Source organism: Macrotis lagotis, chromosome 3 (assembly GCF_037893015.1).
Source record: "Macrotis lagotis isolate mMagLag1 chromosome 3, bilby.v1.9.chrom.fasta, whole genome shotgun sequence".
Classification (NCBI taxonomy): domain Eukaryota; kingdom Metazoa; phylum Chordata; class Mammalia; order Peramelemorphia; family Peramelidae; genus Macrotis; species Macrotis lagotis.
The window spans coordinates 304,546,257-304,560,750 of record NC_133660.1 but is presented as its reverse complement, the minus strand read 5'-3'; the positions used below and the strand labels follow the sequence as shown (position 1 = coordinate 304,560,750).

The 14,494-nt window shown below is 33.6% G+C and overlaps 1 protein-coding gene across 1 annotated transcript; it reads left to right on the top strand.

Moving 5' to 3' along the window:
• Window positions 1–445: 445 nt before the first annotated feature.
• On the top strand, window positions 446–1,321 carry LOC141517100 (vomeronasal type-1 receptor 3-like). Its single transcript, XM_074228017.1, has one exon. The coding sequence runs from the start codon at window positions 446–448 to the stop codon at window positions 1,319–1,321; it is 876 nt and encodes a 291-aa protein (XP_074084118.1).
• The last annotated feature ends 13,173 nt before the right edge of the window (window positions 1,322–14,494 follow it).

The following is a 14,494-nucleotide window of genomic DNA, read 5'->3' as shown; positions in this document are numbered from 1 at the left end:
TTTCATTTTGTGTACATAATGTAATCCATTGGGCATTCCTCTTGCTATGGATTGTGAACTTTTTTCTCTAATATCCTCAAGAAATCTAAGAAAACACTGTGTAAACTGAATATCCTAAGTCACTGAACATGAAAAATTTATTGTGTCTCCTATTGATAATTAAAATGATGTAAATCTCTTTTGGAAATAACTATATTTTAAATAATCATTTTGTTTGTTTGTTTTTTTATGTTTTTGCAAGGCAAATGGGGTTAAGTGGCTTGCCCAAGGCCACAATCTAGGTAATCATTAAGTGTCTGAGACCAGATTTGAGCTCAGGTACTCCTGACTCCAAGGCCAGTGCTTTATCCACTACGCCACCTAGCTGCCCCCTATTTTAAATAATCTTAATGTTCATATATTTTTTTTTCCCCCTCAGGTCACTGTGGCTATTTTTCTTAAAGGTATGATTTCTCTCAAAAAAGTCCTGGGGATAATTTATCTGATCCAGTTTATGAGTGGAATTCTAGGGAATGGTCTCCTCTTTTGCTTATACAGCATTCATTTCAATTATGACTATAGGAGAAGATTCATCGATCCACTTCTTGTTCATTTAAGCTTTGCCAACACTATGATGCTTCTCTTCAGAGGAATACCAAAGATCATAGAGACTTGGGGGTGGGAAACCTTCTTGAATGACATTGGATGTAAGTTAATAAGCTATTTACAAAGAGTGTCCCGAGGCCTTTCACTTTGTAGCACCAGTATGCTCAGTCTCTTTCAAATGATCACTATCAGTCCCAGTAGCACCATATGGGCATTGATTAAAGCCAGATCTCACCAATGTATTTTCCCTTGCTGTCTCTTCTGCTGGTTTCTCAATCTGTTAATAGATGTGTTTGTGCCCTTATATATAACTGCTCCAAGTAATAACACAAATAAAGGAAGAAAGATATGGGGATACTGTGCTTTAGACATGCATGCCATGAGTCCTTTAAAAGTTCATATTTGGAAGTCTCTGTATGATAGTTTATTTATGGGTGTCATGACAAGTAGCAGTATCTACATGGTAGCTTTCTTATATAGACACCGAAAGCAAGTTGAGCACATTCACAGACCTCATCCATCACCTAGGATCTCCCCTGAGATTAGAGCCACCAAAATCATCCTGTTGCTGCTGAGCACTTTTGTCTTCTTTAACATTATTAGTGGTCCTTTTATCCTTTATACAGAACATTTCAATGAAACCAGTTCTTGGGCAAATCATGTCACTACATTTCTGTCCATGACTTTTCCATCAGTCAGCCCATTTGTGCTGATCCAGAGATACAGAAATTTATAGATCCTGTTCTGTTCTCTAAGGGATCACATTCTCCTATAATGTATTTTTTTTCTACTACCATTTAAGATTAAATCCCTTCGGATGAAATTATACAAAAATGTGGTGGAAGAACTTATTTAAATATCATTCTATTTGTCTTGCCCTGACAATCTCTCATATTATCAATACCTATAATTCCATTGTTTTTCTTTGTAATTCAAAGTATTTCATTGTGTGAATTGTATCCTTTTTTATTTTTTAATTTACTTTTTCAAATTACATGAATAAAGAATTTTAAAGATACATTTTGAAAATTTTTTCAATTATATTTAGATATAATTTTCAACATTCATTTTGGTAAAGTTTTCTCCCTCCCACTTTTCATCCCCCCCACCATAGCATAATAAGTAATTTCATGAAGTTTCTCCCTTTACAATTGTGTTATACATATTTTCATATTGATCATGCTGTGAAAGAAGCAGCAGAACAAAAAAAAAGAAAACAGAAGATAAAAGCAAAAAATAAACTCAAAAGGTGAAGTGTGCTTTGATCTGTATTCAGAACACAAATTTATTCCTATGAATGTGAACAAAATTTTCCATATCAGGTCTTTTAGAGTTGTCTTTGCATTATTGCTGAGAAAGACTCAATCCATAATAGTAAATTACACACTGTTGCTGCTAAAATGTACAATGTTCTCCTACTGCTGCTCACTTTATTCAGCATCAGTTCATCCAAGTCTTTATAGGGTTTTCTGGAATCTGCCTGATCTTTTTTCTTTTGTTCTTTTTTTTGATACATAATTTATTTTTCCAACTACACACAATGGTAGCTTTCAACTATCATTTTTTCCATGATTTGAATTTACATTTTTTCTCTCCCTTCCTTCCCTCTTCTCTCTCCCTTGAGAGAAAACATTCTACTATAGGCTATAAATGTATAATTGTGCTAAACATAGATATATACATATTAATTATGTTATGAAAGAAGAATCAAATTGAAATGGAAAAAAATTAGAGAAAAAGGATATATAAGAAAACTCTTAAAAAAATGGAAGATAGTAAAATTTTGTCTGCACTTTAACTCCACATTTCCTTCTCTGGATGTGGATGGTATTCTTCATCACAAGTCTTTTAGTATTATCTTTCATTATTGTACTACTGAAGTAAACAAGCCCATCATATTTGATCATCACTCAATGTTGCTACTTGTGAGTAAAATATTTTTCTGGTTTTTGCTCACTTCACTCAGCATTAGTTCATGAAGATCTTTCCAGGTAATTCTTTAGTCCCATCCTTCATGATTTCTTATAGAACAATAGTGTTCTATCACATTCATATAACCCAATTTGTTCAGCCATTCCTGAACTGATGGGCATCCTTTCAATTTCCAATTCTTTGTAACTACAAAGAGCTTCTACAAATATTTTTGTACCTATGGTACAAAAATTTCCCTTTTTTATGGATCTTTGGGCATAATTCTAAATTGTTCTCTAGAAATGTTGGATCAATTCACAACTCCATCAGCAATGCTTTATTGTCCCAGTTTTCTCATATCTCCTCCAACACTGATCAATTTCCTTTTGTCATATTGATCAATCTGATAGGTGTGAGGTGGTACCTCAGAGTAGTTTTAGTTTGCATTTCTCTAATCAGTGATTTAGAGTATTTTACATGACTTTAGATAGACTTACTTTCATCTGAGAATTGCCCTTTCATAACCTGTTAGTTTTATTTTTGATATGATCAATTATGCTTATAGTTCTCGTAATATTGAACCAATTCTATATTCCTGGTATAAATTCAACTTGGTCATTCTTATTATCGTAGTGAAAACTTGCTGTAATCTCTTTCTTAATATTTTATTCAAAATTTTTACATCAAAATTAATTAAGGAAACTGATCTATAATTTTCTTTCTTTTTTACCTCTTTCTGGTCTAGATATCAGAACCATATTGATGTCATAGAAGGAATTTAGCAGAAAGTCTTCTTCAACATTTTTTTCAAATACCTTATAAAGAATTGGAATTAATTGTTCTTTACGTTCTTGGCAGATTTCAGTTGTGAATCTTATCCGACCCTGAAGATATTTTTCTTAAGGAATTCATTGATTTCTCATTCAGTTTCTATTTCTGAAATGGAGTTATTTAAATATTTAACATCTTCTGTTAATCTGGGCAATTTATATTTTTGAAAATAGCTTTTCTTTTCACTTCGATTGTCAAATTTATTGATATGAAATTGGGCAATATAGTTCCAAATTGTTACTTTAATTTTCTGCTCATTTAGTGGTGAATTCATTTTCATTTTTGATGCAGGTAATTTGGTTTTCTTCTTACATATTGTAATCAAATTAACCAAAAGTTTACCTATTTTTATCATTTTCATAAAGTGAACTCAGTTTTATTTGCTAGTTAAATAGTTTTCTTCATTTTGATTTTATTAATCAATTTTGATTTTCAGATTTTCTAATTTGATATTTAAATGATTTTTAATTTGTTCTTATCTAGGTACTTTTAGTTGCATGCCCATTTCATTGATCTCCTCTTTCTTTATTTTATTCGTGTAAGTTTTTAAAAGTATAAAATTTGTTCTGAAAATCATTCTGACTGTATATCACAAGCTTTGGTTTATTATCTCCATATTGTTATTGTCTTGGATGAAATTATTATTGCCAAAATTCTTTTTTTGTTCCATTCATTCTTTAAATTGCATAATCTAGTTTACAACTAATGTTTATTCTATATTACATGGCCCTTTATTACATGTATTTTTATTGCATTCTGATCGGAAAAGGACATATTTATTATTTCTGTCTTTGCATTTGAATGTGTGATTTTTATGGCCTGATAGATGATCAGTTTTGGTGTAGGTGCCATGTACTACATAGATAAAGGTATATTCCTTTCTATTCCCATTCAATTTTCTCCAGAGATTTATCATATTTAACATTTCTAACAATCTATTTACCTCCTTTCCTTCCTTGTTATTTATTTTATGATTAGATTCATTTAATTCTGAAAGAGGAAGGTTGAAATCCCCTACCAATCAAATTTTGCTGCCTGTCTTCCTGTAACTCATTTAGCTTCTCCTCTAAGAATTTGGATGCTGTACCAATTGCTGCATACATGTTTCAAACTGAAATTATTTCACTTTAAGAAAGATATTGTTTCCTTCCTTATCCTTTGGAATGAAATCTACTTTTCTTTTGCTTTATCTGAGATAAGGATTGCTACCCTTACTTTTTCCAGTTCTGCTGAAGCATAGTGTATTCTGCTTTAGCCTTTTATCCTTACTGGGTTTGTATCTTTCTGTTTCAGATCTGTTCCTTGTAAATAATATCTTGAAGTATTTTGGCTTTTAATTCATTCTGCCATCCATTTCCATGTTATGGGAGCTCTTCTTTTGATCATGGCTTTCTGATAATTCTTTTTTTTGATCATGACTTTCCAATACTTCTTAAATTATCTCTCTTGAATCATTTTTTTCCAGATCAGTTGCTTTTCCCATGTTTTTCTAATGTTTTTCCCTTTCCATTTTATTTTTCATTTGTATTTTTCAATTGTTTTGTTTAGGATTTGTTTTCTTCTGCCAGTTTTTGTGCTGTTGCACAAGATGTTTAATTTCTCTTGCATTTCTTTCCCCAATTTTTCTACTTACTCTTTAAAATTCTTTTTGAGCTCTTCCAAGAAGTCTTTTTTGGTTGGAAGATCAATTCAGATTCTTCTATGCAGCTTCACAGCTTTTTCTGCCATCCTTTTTTTGCCCATTGGTTTTCCCAAGGTACCTTTTTATAGACCCTGCTTTCCTCTGAACATTTGTGTTGGGGAGGGGTCTACTTTCAGAACTCTGATATTAAGAATTCTTGAGGCCTCCTCACTGATCTGGGGCCATCTACATTGACAACTCCAAATGGTTGATCACTAGACCCTCTGTGATTGGAACATCAGAGGCTTGTTCTCTGGTCTGTCCACATTGGAATGCCAATACCTTGCTCACTGGGTTAGGCCTTCTGGGTTGGTAATGCTAGGCTTGCCACCTGGACTGGGCTGTCCAGTTCAGTTGCACTGGATGAATGGGACTTCAGTTGTGTTGGAGTTCTCCCAGTTGGGCTGCTGTACCATTGACCCATTGACCAGCTGAGTCTGAACTCCAGGGGCCTCCTCAAGAGGTCTCTTTTGTAGCTGAGAGCCTACAGCCCATCCCCACTTTGCCCTGCTGCTGATTTTTCCATTCTTTGCCCTGGGCACACTCACAATCTATCTGAGACAGACCTTCTGAACGATGCTCCATTCTGTTCTTTTGTGGGTTCTGTCACTACAAAATCCATTTAGAGATTTAACTAATAATTGTTTTTGAGGGAAACCTGGGTGAGCATAAAAAAGTTTGTGACTTCTCGCTACCATCTTGACTCTGCCCCCTTCATCTGACATCTTTTTAAAAATATAATATTTTCTGGAATTTCATTGTACACATTGACAGCAACATTGTATGATGATCAGTTATGACAAATTTAGTTTTTCTCAGCAATTCAGTGATCTAAGCCAAATCTAAAAGACCTGAGATAGAAAATGTCATCCATATTTAGAGAAATAGCTATGGGATCTTAATGTATATTGAAGCATACTATCTTCACCTTTTTAATTTTTTTTGTTGTTTTCCCTTTCTCATGTTTTTTTCTCTTTTTGGTCTGATTTTTCTTTCACAATGTGACCAATAGGAAAATATGTGTAATTCAATTGTACATGCATAAGCTATATAAGATTACTTGCTATTCTAGGGAGGGGGAAGGAAGGGTGGGAGAGAAAAAAAAACTAAAAAAATGAATGTTGAAAATTGCCTTTAAAAATAATTGGAAAAAAATACTTTTTCCTTCAGTACTTTTTGTACCTCTTTTCCACAGCTCTTGATTTTTTTTTAACAATTTCTTGCTTCAATGCCATTTCTTTTTCCAGTTTTCCTCTACATCTTTTATTTAATTTTTTTATCAAATCCTTTCTGAGTTCTTTCAGTTATTTTTTGGGTAACTGAGACTAGTTCTCATCTTTCTTTGAGGCTTTTGACAGGATAGTTTTGACTTGGAAGTCTTCTTTTGAGTTTCTGTTTTGAGTTTTTCTTGTCACCATAATAACTTCCTATGATCATGTTTTTTTTTTTTTGCTCTTGTTGTTTACTCATTTTTTCCTAGGCTCTTTCTTGACTTTTTAATTTATGTTAAAGTTGAACTCTGATTCTGTGGTTGAAGTGGCACTGTCCTAAGTTTTATGTTTTTTTTCTTTCTTTTTTTGTTTGGTTGTTTGCAGAGCTAATTCTAGGAATCTTTAAGTTTTTAGTTTTTCCAATATGCTGTGATCAAAATAAAGATCTGTTTACTAAAATATCAGCCTATGTTCTTGTCTGTGAGCAATCAGTATTACTCTTTTCTGCTCTGAAACTGTTTCCCTGTGACTTCAAGTTCTAGTACTCAATAGTTTCTCCTCTTTGGACTATGTCCCAGATTCATGTATGGACTAACAACAGTATCCTATACCTAGTATTATTAGGATAATATACTATGATCTGGTAGGATTTATACCAGGTAGTTAGGGATGGTTCAATATTAGGAAAACACTCAACATAATTGAACATATAAATAACAAAACCAATAGAAATCATATGATTATCTCAACAGATGTAGAAAAAAGTCTTTGACAAAATACAGATCTGTTTCTATTAAAAACACTAGAGACTATAGGAATAATTGGAGTTTTCATTAAATTAATAATAGCTATCTATCAAAAACAATCAACAAATATTATATGTAATAGGGATGAACTAAGATCATTCCCAATAAGATGGAGGGTGCAATAAGGTTGTCCTTTATCACCATTACTCTTCAATATAGTATTAGAAATGTTAGCTTTATAAATAAGAGAAGAAAAAGAAATTGAAGGAATTAGAACTGGCAATGAGGAAACAAAGCTTTCATTCTTTGCAGGTAATATGATGGTATACTTAGAGAAATTGAGAAAATTATCTAAAACACTACTTGAAACAATTAACAAATTCAGGAAAATAGCAGGATATAAAATACATCCATATAAATAATCATCATTTCTGTATATGAACAACAAAGACCAAGGGCAAGGGATAGAAAGAAAAATTCCAATTAAATTTACCACGCACAACATTAAATACTTGTGAATTTACCTCCCAAGCAAAAGCAGAAACTTTATGAACAAAATTACGAAGTACTTTTCACACGAATTAATTCATATCTAAACAAATGGAAAAAATTTCAATTGCTCATGGTTAGGTCAAGCTAATATAATGGACAATTCTTCCCAATTTAAATTACTTATTCAATGACATACCAATCAAATTAACAAATAGCGATTTTACTGAGCGAGTAAAAATAGTAACACAATGCTTCTGGAGCAACAAAAGGTGAAGAATATCAAGGGAACTGATGAAAATCTGTGAAGCAAGGTGACATTGCTCTATCAGAATGAAAATTATAATATAAAGCAGCAGTCATCAAAACTTCCTGGTACTGGTTAAAAAATAAGAGTAATGAACCATTGGATTAAGACAGGTACAAAAGAAACAGTAATAAATGACTATAGTCTCTTATTTGACAAATCCAAAGACTTTAACTTCTGGGTTAAGAAGTCACTATTTGACAAAAATTGCTAGGAAAACTAGAAAATAATACGGCAAAAACTAGGCATAGATTCGCATCTCATCTATCCCAAAATAATGTCAAAATGGGTACAGGATTTAGACATAAATGGAAATACCATAGACCAATTAACTGATCAAGAAATACTCTGTCAGATCTATGAAAAAGGGAGAAGTTTATGACCAAGTAAAAAGCAGAGTACAATATGAATTGCAAAATAGATGATTTTGATTATATCAAACTATTAAAGTTTTACCTTAATAAAACCAATCCTGCAGAGATTAGGAGGAAAACAGAAAGCTGGAAACAATTTTCCTAGCTAGGGGCTCTGATAAAGGTCTAAAATAAATAAGGAATTGGATTGTTGGATTGAATGTTACAAATTATTTCCCGATTGATAGTCAAAGGATATGAGCGGGCAACTTCAAATGAAAAAATTCTATCTATCTATCTATCTATCTATCTATCTATCTATCTATCTATCTGTCTGTCTGTCTGTCTGTCTGTCTATCTATCTATCTATCTATCTAAAATATATATATATATATATATATATATATATATATATGTATGAAAAATTGTTCCAAGTCATTACTGATTGGAGATATGCAAATTAAAACAACTATGAGGTACCACCTCACAACTATCAGATTGGCTAAGATGACAAAAAAGATGACAATGTTGGAGAAGTGGTGAGAGGATTAGGACATTAATGCACTGTTTTTGCGATTGTTTACTAACCCAACCATTCTGGAGAGCAATATGAAACCACTCCCAAAGAGCAATAAAATTGATCATATCCTTTGACCAATAATAACAATACCATGACTATATCCTGAAGAAATCACCAAAAAATGGGGAAAATCCCACGAGTTCAAAAATATTCTTAGCAGTCCTTTTTATAGTAGCAAAGAACTGGAAATTGAGTGGATGTTCATCAACTGGAATAACTGGATAAGTTCTGGTATATGAATGTTATTCAGTACTATTGTTCCAGAACAAACCCTGCATAGTTGGATTAGAGAAACATGGAAAAAATCATACTTACTAATGCTCAGTTAAAGGAGCAGCACCAAGGGAAGATTTTTACATATATATATATATATATATATATATATATATATATATGTATATATGTATATATGTATATATATATATATATTGTGGAGCTGATCAGCTTTGTAATTGTGGATGAAACTTCTCTCAACAGTTAAGAGAGCTTCAACAACACTGGAAAACCAGCTATGAACAATGCTATCCACATCCAAATGAGCAAAAACCAAACCAAACAAAAAAAAAGCTACAGAATCTGAATGAACAACATGTTGTTTTCACTTTAATTTTTTTTTTTCCTTCCTATCTTAAGATTTTCTTTCCTTAGACTTAATTCCTCAAACAGAATATGGCTAATGTGTAAACATGTTAAATAAAAATGTATGTCTGTTTTTTAAATTCTATTTTAAATTTTATTTTAATAAGTGCGTTCAAGTAGAGATTTCTTTGCTTTTCATCAAGTTTCTGGATAGTCATGGACAGATCACATTCTGAGCATATCTTCTAGTGTGAAAAAAAGCGAATGGTCTTGCTACTGTTATTCTCTTCCTTTTTATTTTTCCTTAGTTAATTTTTCCTCTATTTTTTTAGAAGAGTGGGAGGTTACTTTTCTTCTTTTACATGTCAAATAGATTGCTCTGAATTTAACTCACTTTGCTTCAACTTTCCATCTTTGTAGAAGAAATGTAATTGTTGTTTTTCTGCAGTGACTTTCCTATATCAAGGATATGAAATACTGGAAGAGCTTCAAAATAGTCATCCATCCTTTCGAATTACTCTAAAATTTACCCCAGCAAAGACAGGATCATTCAAGGAATAATATGAGAACTTATATACCCCAGGAATGCAACTGATAGGCAGATGATAGAGTCCATTGGACACTTGATCAAGAAGCTAGAGTTAAAATATTGCCAGCCATTTATTCCGACCCCCCAAATCCTATTCCATGTGACTTTAATTCTCTTAGTTATCTTTTTCTACTTACAAGATAAATAGACATGTACAGAATGCTAATATCTATAATTCACTTTAACTTTCAATATATCATCATGCAGTTGCTATGTACTAAAAGCCAACTAACATGTTTACAATCTTGTAAACAAAATAAAAAAGGAAAGGAAAAACAAATATATATGTACAGAAAAAAATTACATTTCTACTATTCCCTCAATGTGCCATTCAGTTTTTTAAACACATTCCCCAAAAATGAACATAGATTCCTAACTATGGATAATTAAAGCACTAATTTCATATGGTTGTTGTAACTAATGATATTCTTAAATTTCATTACATAATCAAATACCATATAAATATTGTTAGTAAGAACAGATTCAATTATAAATTTTATAGGAAAAAAATCCTAATTAAAGGAATTGGGATCCTCATATATCAGTACCTAGAGATCACAATCTACTTTATTTCCTCCTAGTTATCAGTCAGAGGGGCAAATGTTTCTCTCTCAAATGTTAATATTTTTTCTTTAGATTTTCCAATTAATAACTTGTAATTACTGAAGGAAATTTTTACCTGAGACAAAGGATTATTTATTTTTCAGACTCATCATAGATCCCTTCTGTGAAATTTTATTTTTGATGCGACAAAGTAATTGCAGTTCGTGGGGCAGATGTGTTCAGGTAAACCTTGTCCCTATAAATACACCCCTTTCCATTCACACACACACACACACACACACCACACACACCTCTAGCCAGTTTGTTTTACAGCACAGACCACACTGCTAAGTTACTTTAAGGCTTAACTAGAGAGATAAAGCGTCCAAGAAACCTTTTCTAGGAGAATGGAATTATTTCTCTTAGTGCTTGAGAAAGGACCTTGAGAAGATGGCTCAATGTTCTATTATTCAGGCAGTGAGAACATATTCTTGCCCTAGGTTTTTGTCTAGTATTTGTATTAAGGAGGTGAAATAATCACAGAAATGTTTTTATTTGAAATTTGCTGGTGTTTTGAATAAGAAAATTAGAGAAGTTTACTGAAATGCCAAAGTATAAGTTGTAGTATGAGGGCAGATCTTGAAGACCATCAAGAAGAGAGATTAGAATGTCTATTTCTTTCCCTATTATGGTTCCCAGTCAGGATAAGGGGAAAATGGCAGCACTCCTCAGGTTATGATGCAGTTGCTAGAAGACTCTGTGGAGTAATAGTTCTAGGAGAAAAACTGGATCCTGATTTTTCCCATTCTGATCACATAAGAGAACAGAACTATAACTTTTCTGTCTGAGTTCTCTCTTCCTACTAGCTATTTTTCAAAAAGATTCTCATTTTAATTACTAAGGTAATGAAAGTATTATTAATCCTAATGAAAATCAAACTCATAAGTGGAAGAAAATTACATCTTTAATTGATAGAAAGGGGGTCTATGGGGAGCCAGGGTCACTTGTAGTTGTGAATATGTGTATGTTCACTAAGAGAACTTACAAAATATTTTATTCTTTCGGGAGAAAAAGCAGGGATATCATAAGACACCCTGGCTGCCTTTAGCAATATTTACCTTGGACATCAGATTCCTCTAAACCAAAAGGTATTTTGTCTGTCCAATGCACTTATTAGATGAATTTTATTTAAACAAAAATTGCAACAATTAAAACCATCTGTTTTCTAATTTTACTTTATGTTGGAATTATTGAATTGCATTGAATAGGATTTAAGCAAAATTGAAGTCATTCTTATAGTTTTCAGAAAATCACAATGACCTCTATTTTTTGCCCAATATGCCTTTCTTGATACCAATGCCTTGACATTTAGTTTTTCTCAAATTCATTGACATTTATCACATGTATGTCCATCCAAGTCATAGTGGCAACTATCATTCTAATGGCCACTATTACCAATAATATTCATTATTTTATTGGAAATTCTAGCAAGAGCAAAAGAAGAAAAAAAGAAGTAAAGAAACAGATGGCATCAGAATGACATAATCATATGATATTCTTTGCATATGACATGATATACTTAGAAAATTCCAAAGATTCAACTAAAAAAGTTTGTTGAAACAATTTTAGCAAAGTAGTAGCATATAAAGTAAACTTACATAAATCCTCAGTTTTTCTGTGGCCCAAATAGAGCTCTATGAAAAGAGTTAACAAAAAATACTCCATTTCAAATAACTCTAGACATTATAAAATATCTGGGAATATACTGTTTCCCAAACTAAGGAATTATATAAGTAAAATTATAAAAATTCTTTTTATACAAATAAAATCAGATTTAAAAATTGGAGAAATAAGAAACAGAGCCAAGATAGCAGCAGGGGGAGAGCCTCTCTTAGGTGTTCTCTCCAAAATATTTCAAAAACCTTAAAATTGACTCTAACTAAATTTTCTAGAGAAAGAACCCAAAGAAAGATCGAGTGAGGCAATTCTCCAGTCCAAGGTAACCTGGAAAATAGTAGGAAAACTTTGTTCCATGGGATTGGAGGGACAGCACTGCAACAGAGCAAAGGGACTTCAGCTTCCCAGGAACAGCCCCAGGGCACCTGGGAGTGCTGGCTCCCTGCAACCAAAGTAGTTTCCTGACCTGCACCCCAAGCACAACTTGGAAGATCAGCAGGAAGACCTCTGCTAGGGCAAGTGTGAAGCCCCAGCCCTCAGTGCTGCCAGTACAGAAGCCCAGATTCCAGGAAATTGAAGCAAGTCAATGGAGCTGCCCAGCAGGAGCATCTGGGCAGCTGAACCCTGAGTGCTCAGCCCAGAGAAGGTGAGGGCATGGAGGGAGACTGCTGAGGTCTGTCCTCTGTCCTGGGAACAGGACTCTTGGGCTTTGACCACATTCAGAACATGGTTGCCATCTAGGCCCCCCATAGAGCAGGGGACCCCACACCCCACAGCCCAGTGGCAGAGGGGTAAGCTTGTGGTCATTCACAGACCAGGAGAACAGTCAGAGACTCACACATACTGAGGTCCTTGTGGGGAATGTCCCAATAATACTTAAAAGCTCAGGAAGCACCCCAAAACCAGGTACAAGCTGGGGAAATGAGCAAACAGAAAAAAAAAAAAAACAAAGATCCAGTGAGGCAATTCTCCAGCCCAAGGTAACTTGGAAAATAAATTTACCTTAGACAACTACTTCCTCCCATGGAGAAACAAAATGCTCAATCTGAAGATGAGAAAGTCCAAACTTTTGTATCTAAAGACTACAAGAAATATAGAAGCTGGGCTCAGGCTATGATAGAGCTCAAAAAAGATTTTGAAAATTAAGTACAGGATATAGAAGAAAAATTGGGAAAAGAAGTGAGAGAGATGCAGGAAAAAACATGAAAATGAAGTCAAAAGCAAGCAGAATTGGCCAGATGGAAAAGAATATGAAGAAGATCTCTGAGGAAAACACAACCTTCAGATGTAGAATGGAGCTAAAGGAAGCTGATGACTTTGCAAGAAATCAAGACACAATATTTCAACACCAAAAGAATGAAAAATTAGAAGAAAATGTGAAATACCTCATTGAAAAAAAACTGATCTGGAAAACAGGTCCAAGAAAGATAATTTAAAATTTATCAAGCTCCCTGAAAGTCATGATCAGGAAAATAGCCTTGACCTCATTTTTAAGGAATTTCTACAGGGAAATTGTCCTGATATACTAGAAGCAGAGGGTAAAACAAAACTTTAGAGAATCCACTGATCTACCCCCAGAAAGAGATAAAAAAACATCCCCCAGGAATATTATAGCCAAGTTCTAGAACTCCCAAGTCAAAGAGAAAATATTACAAACATCCAGGACACAATTTAAATATTGAACTGCAGTCAGGATCACACAGGACGTAGGATCAGCTAAATTAAGGACTCATAGAGCTTGGAATATAATACTCCAGAAGGTAAACGTGATTGGAATGCAACTGAGAATCAACTACCCAGCAAAACTGAACATCCTCTTCCAGGGGAAAAGATGGACTTTCAATGAAACAGGGGAATTTCAAATGTTCCTATTGAAATGACCAGATACTGTTAATACTCATATAAACCTTCTCATATAATAGAACAGGCAGAAGGAGTTTTTATAGATTAGGCATGGTAGAAAATTGAATTTGAAGATATAATATATTGTAAGAATGGAGTTAATGGGTGAAAGGGAAATTTGATGGGAGAAAGAGAAAGGAGAGGTAGACCAGGCTAAGATATTTCATATAAAAGATATTTCATGTAGCTTTTGCAATGGTATGGAAGGCAGGAAGGGGAGGGGGAATGAGAGAGAGCCTTCATTCTCAACAGAAATGGCTCAGAGATACACACTCAGCATACTCAGCATGCACACTCAATAGTGAATAGACATCTAGAAGAAAAAGAAGAGAAGGGGACAAGGGGAGGGAGAATGTGGGTGATAGAGGAGAGGGTAGATTACAGGAGAGGATGGTCAGATATAGCACATATTTTTTTACTTTTTGCAAGATGCTGGGATTGGGTAGTCTCTATGGGCCACAGGGCCAGGTGATTGTTGGGTTTCTGGGCCACTTGGCTGCCCTACAGAAC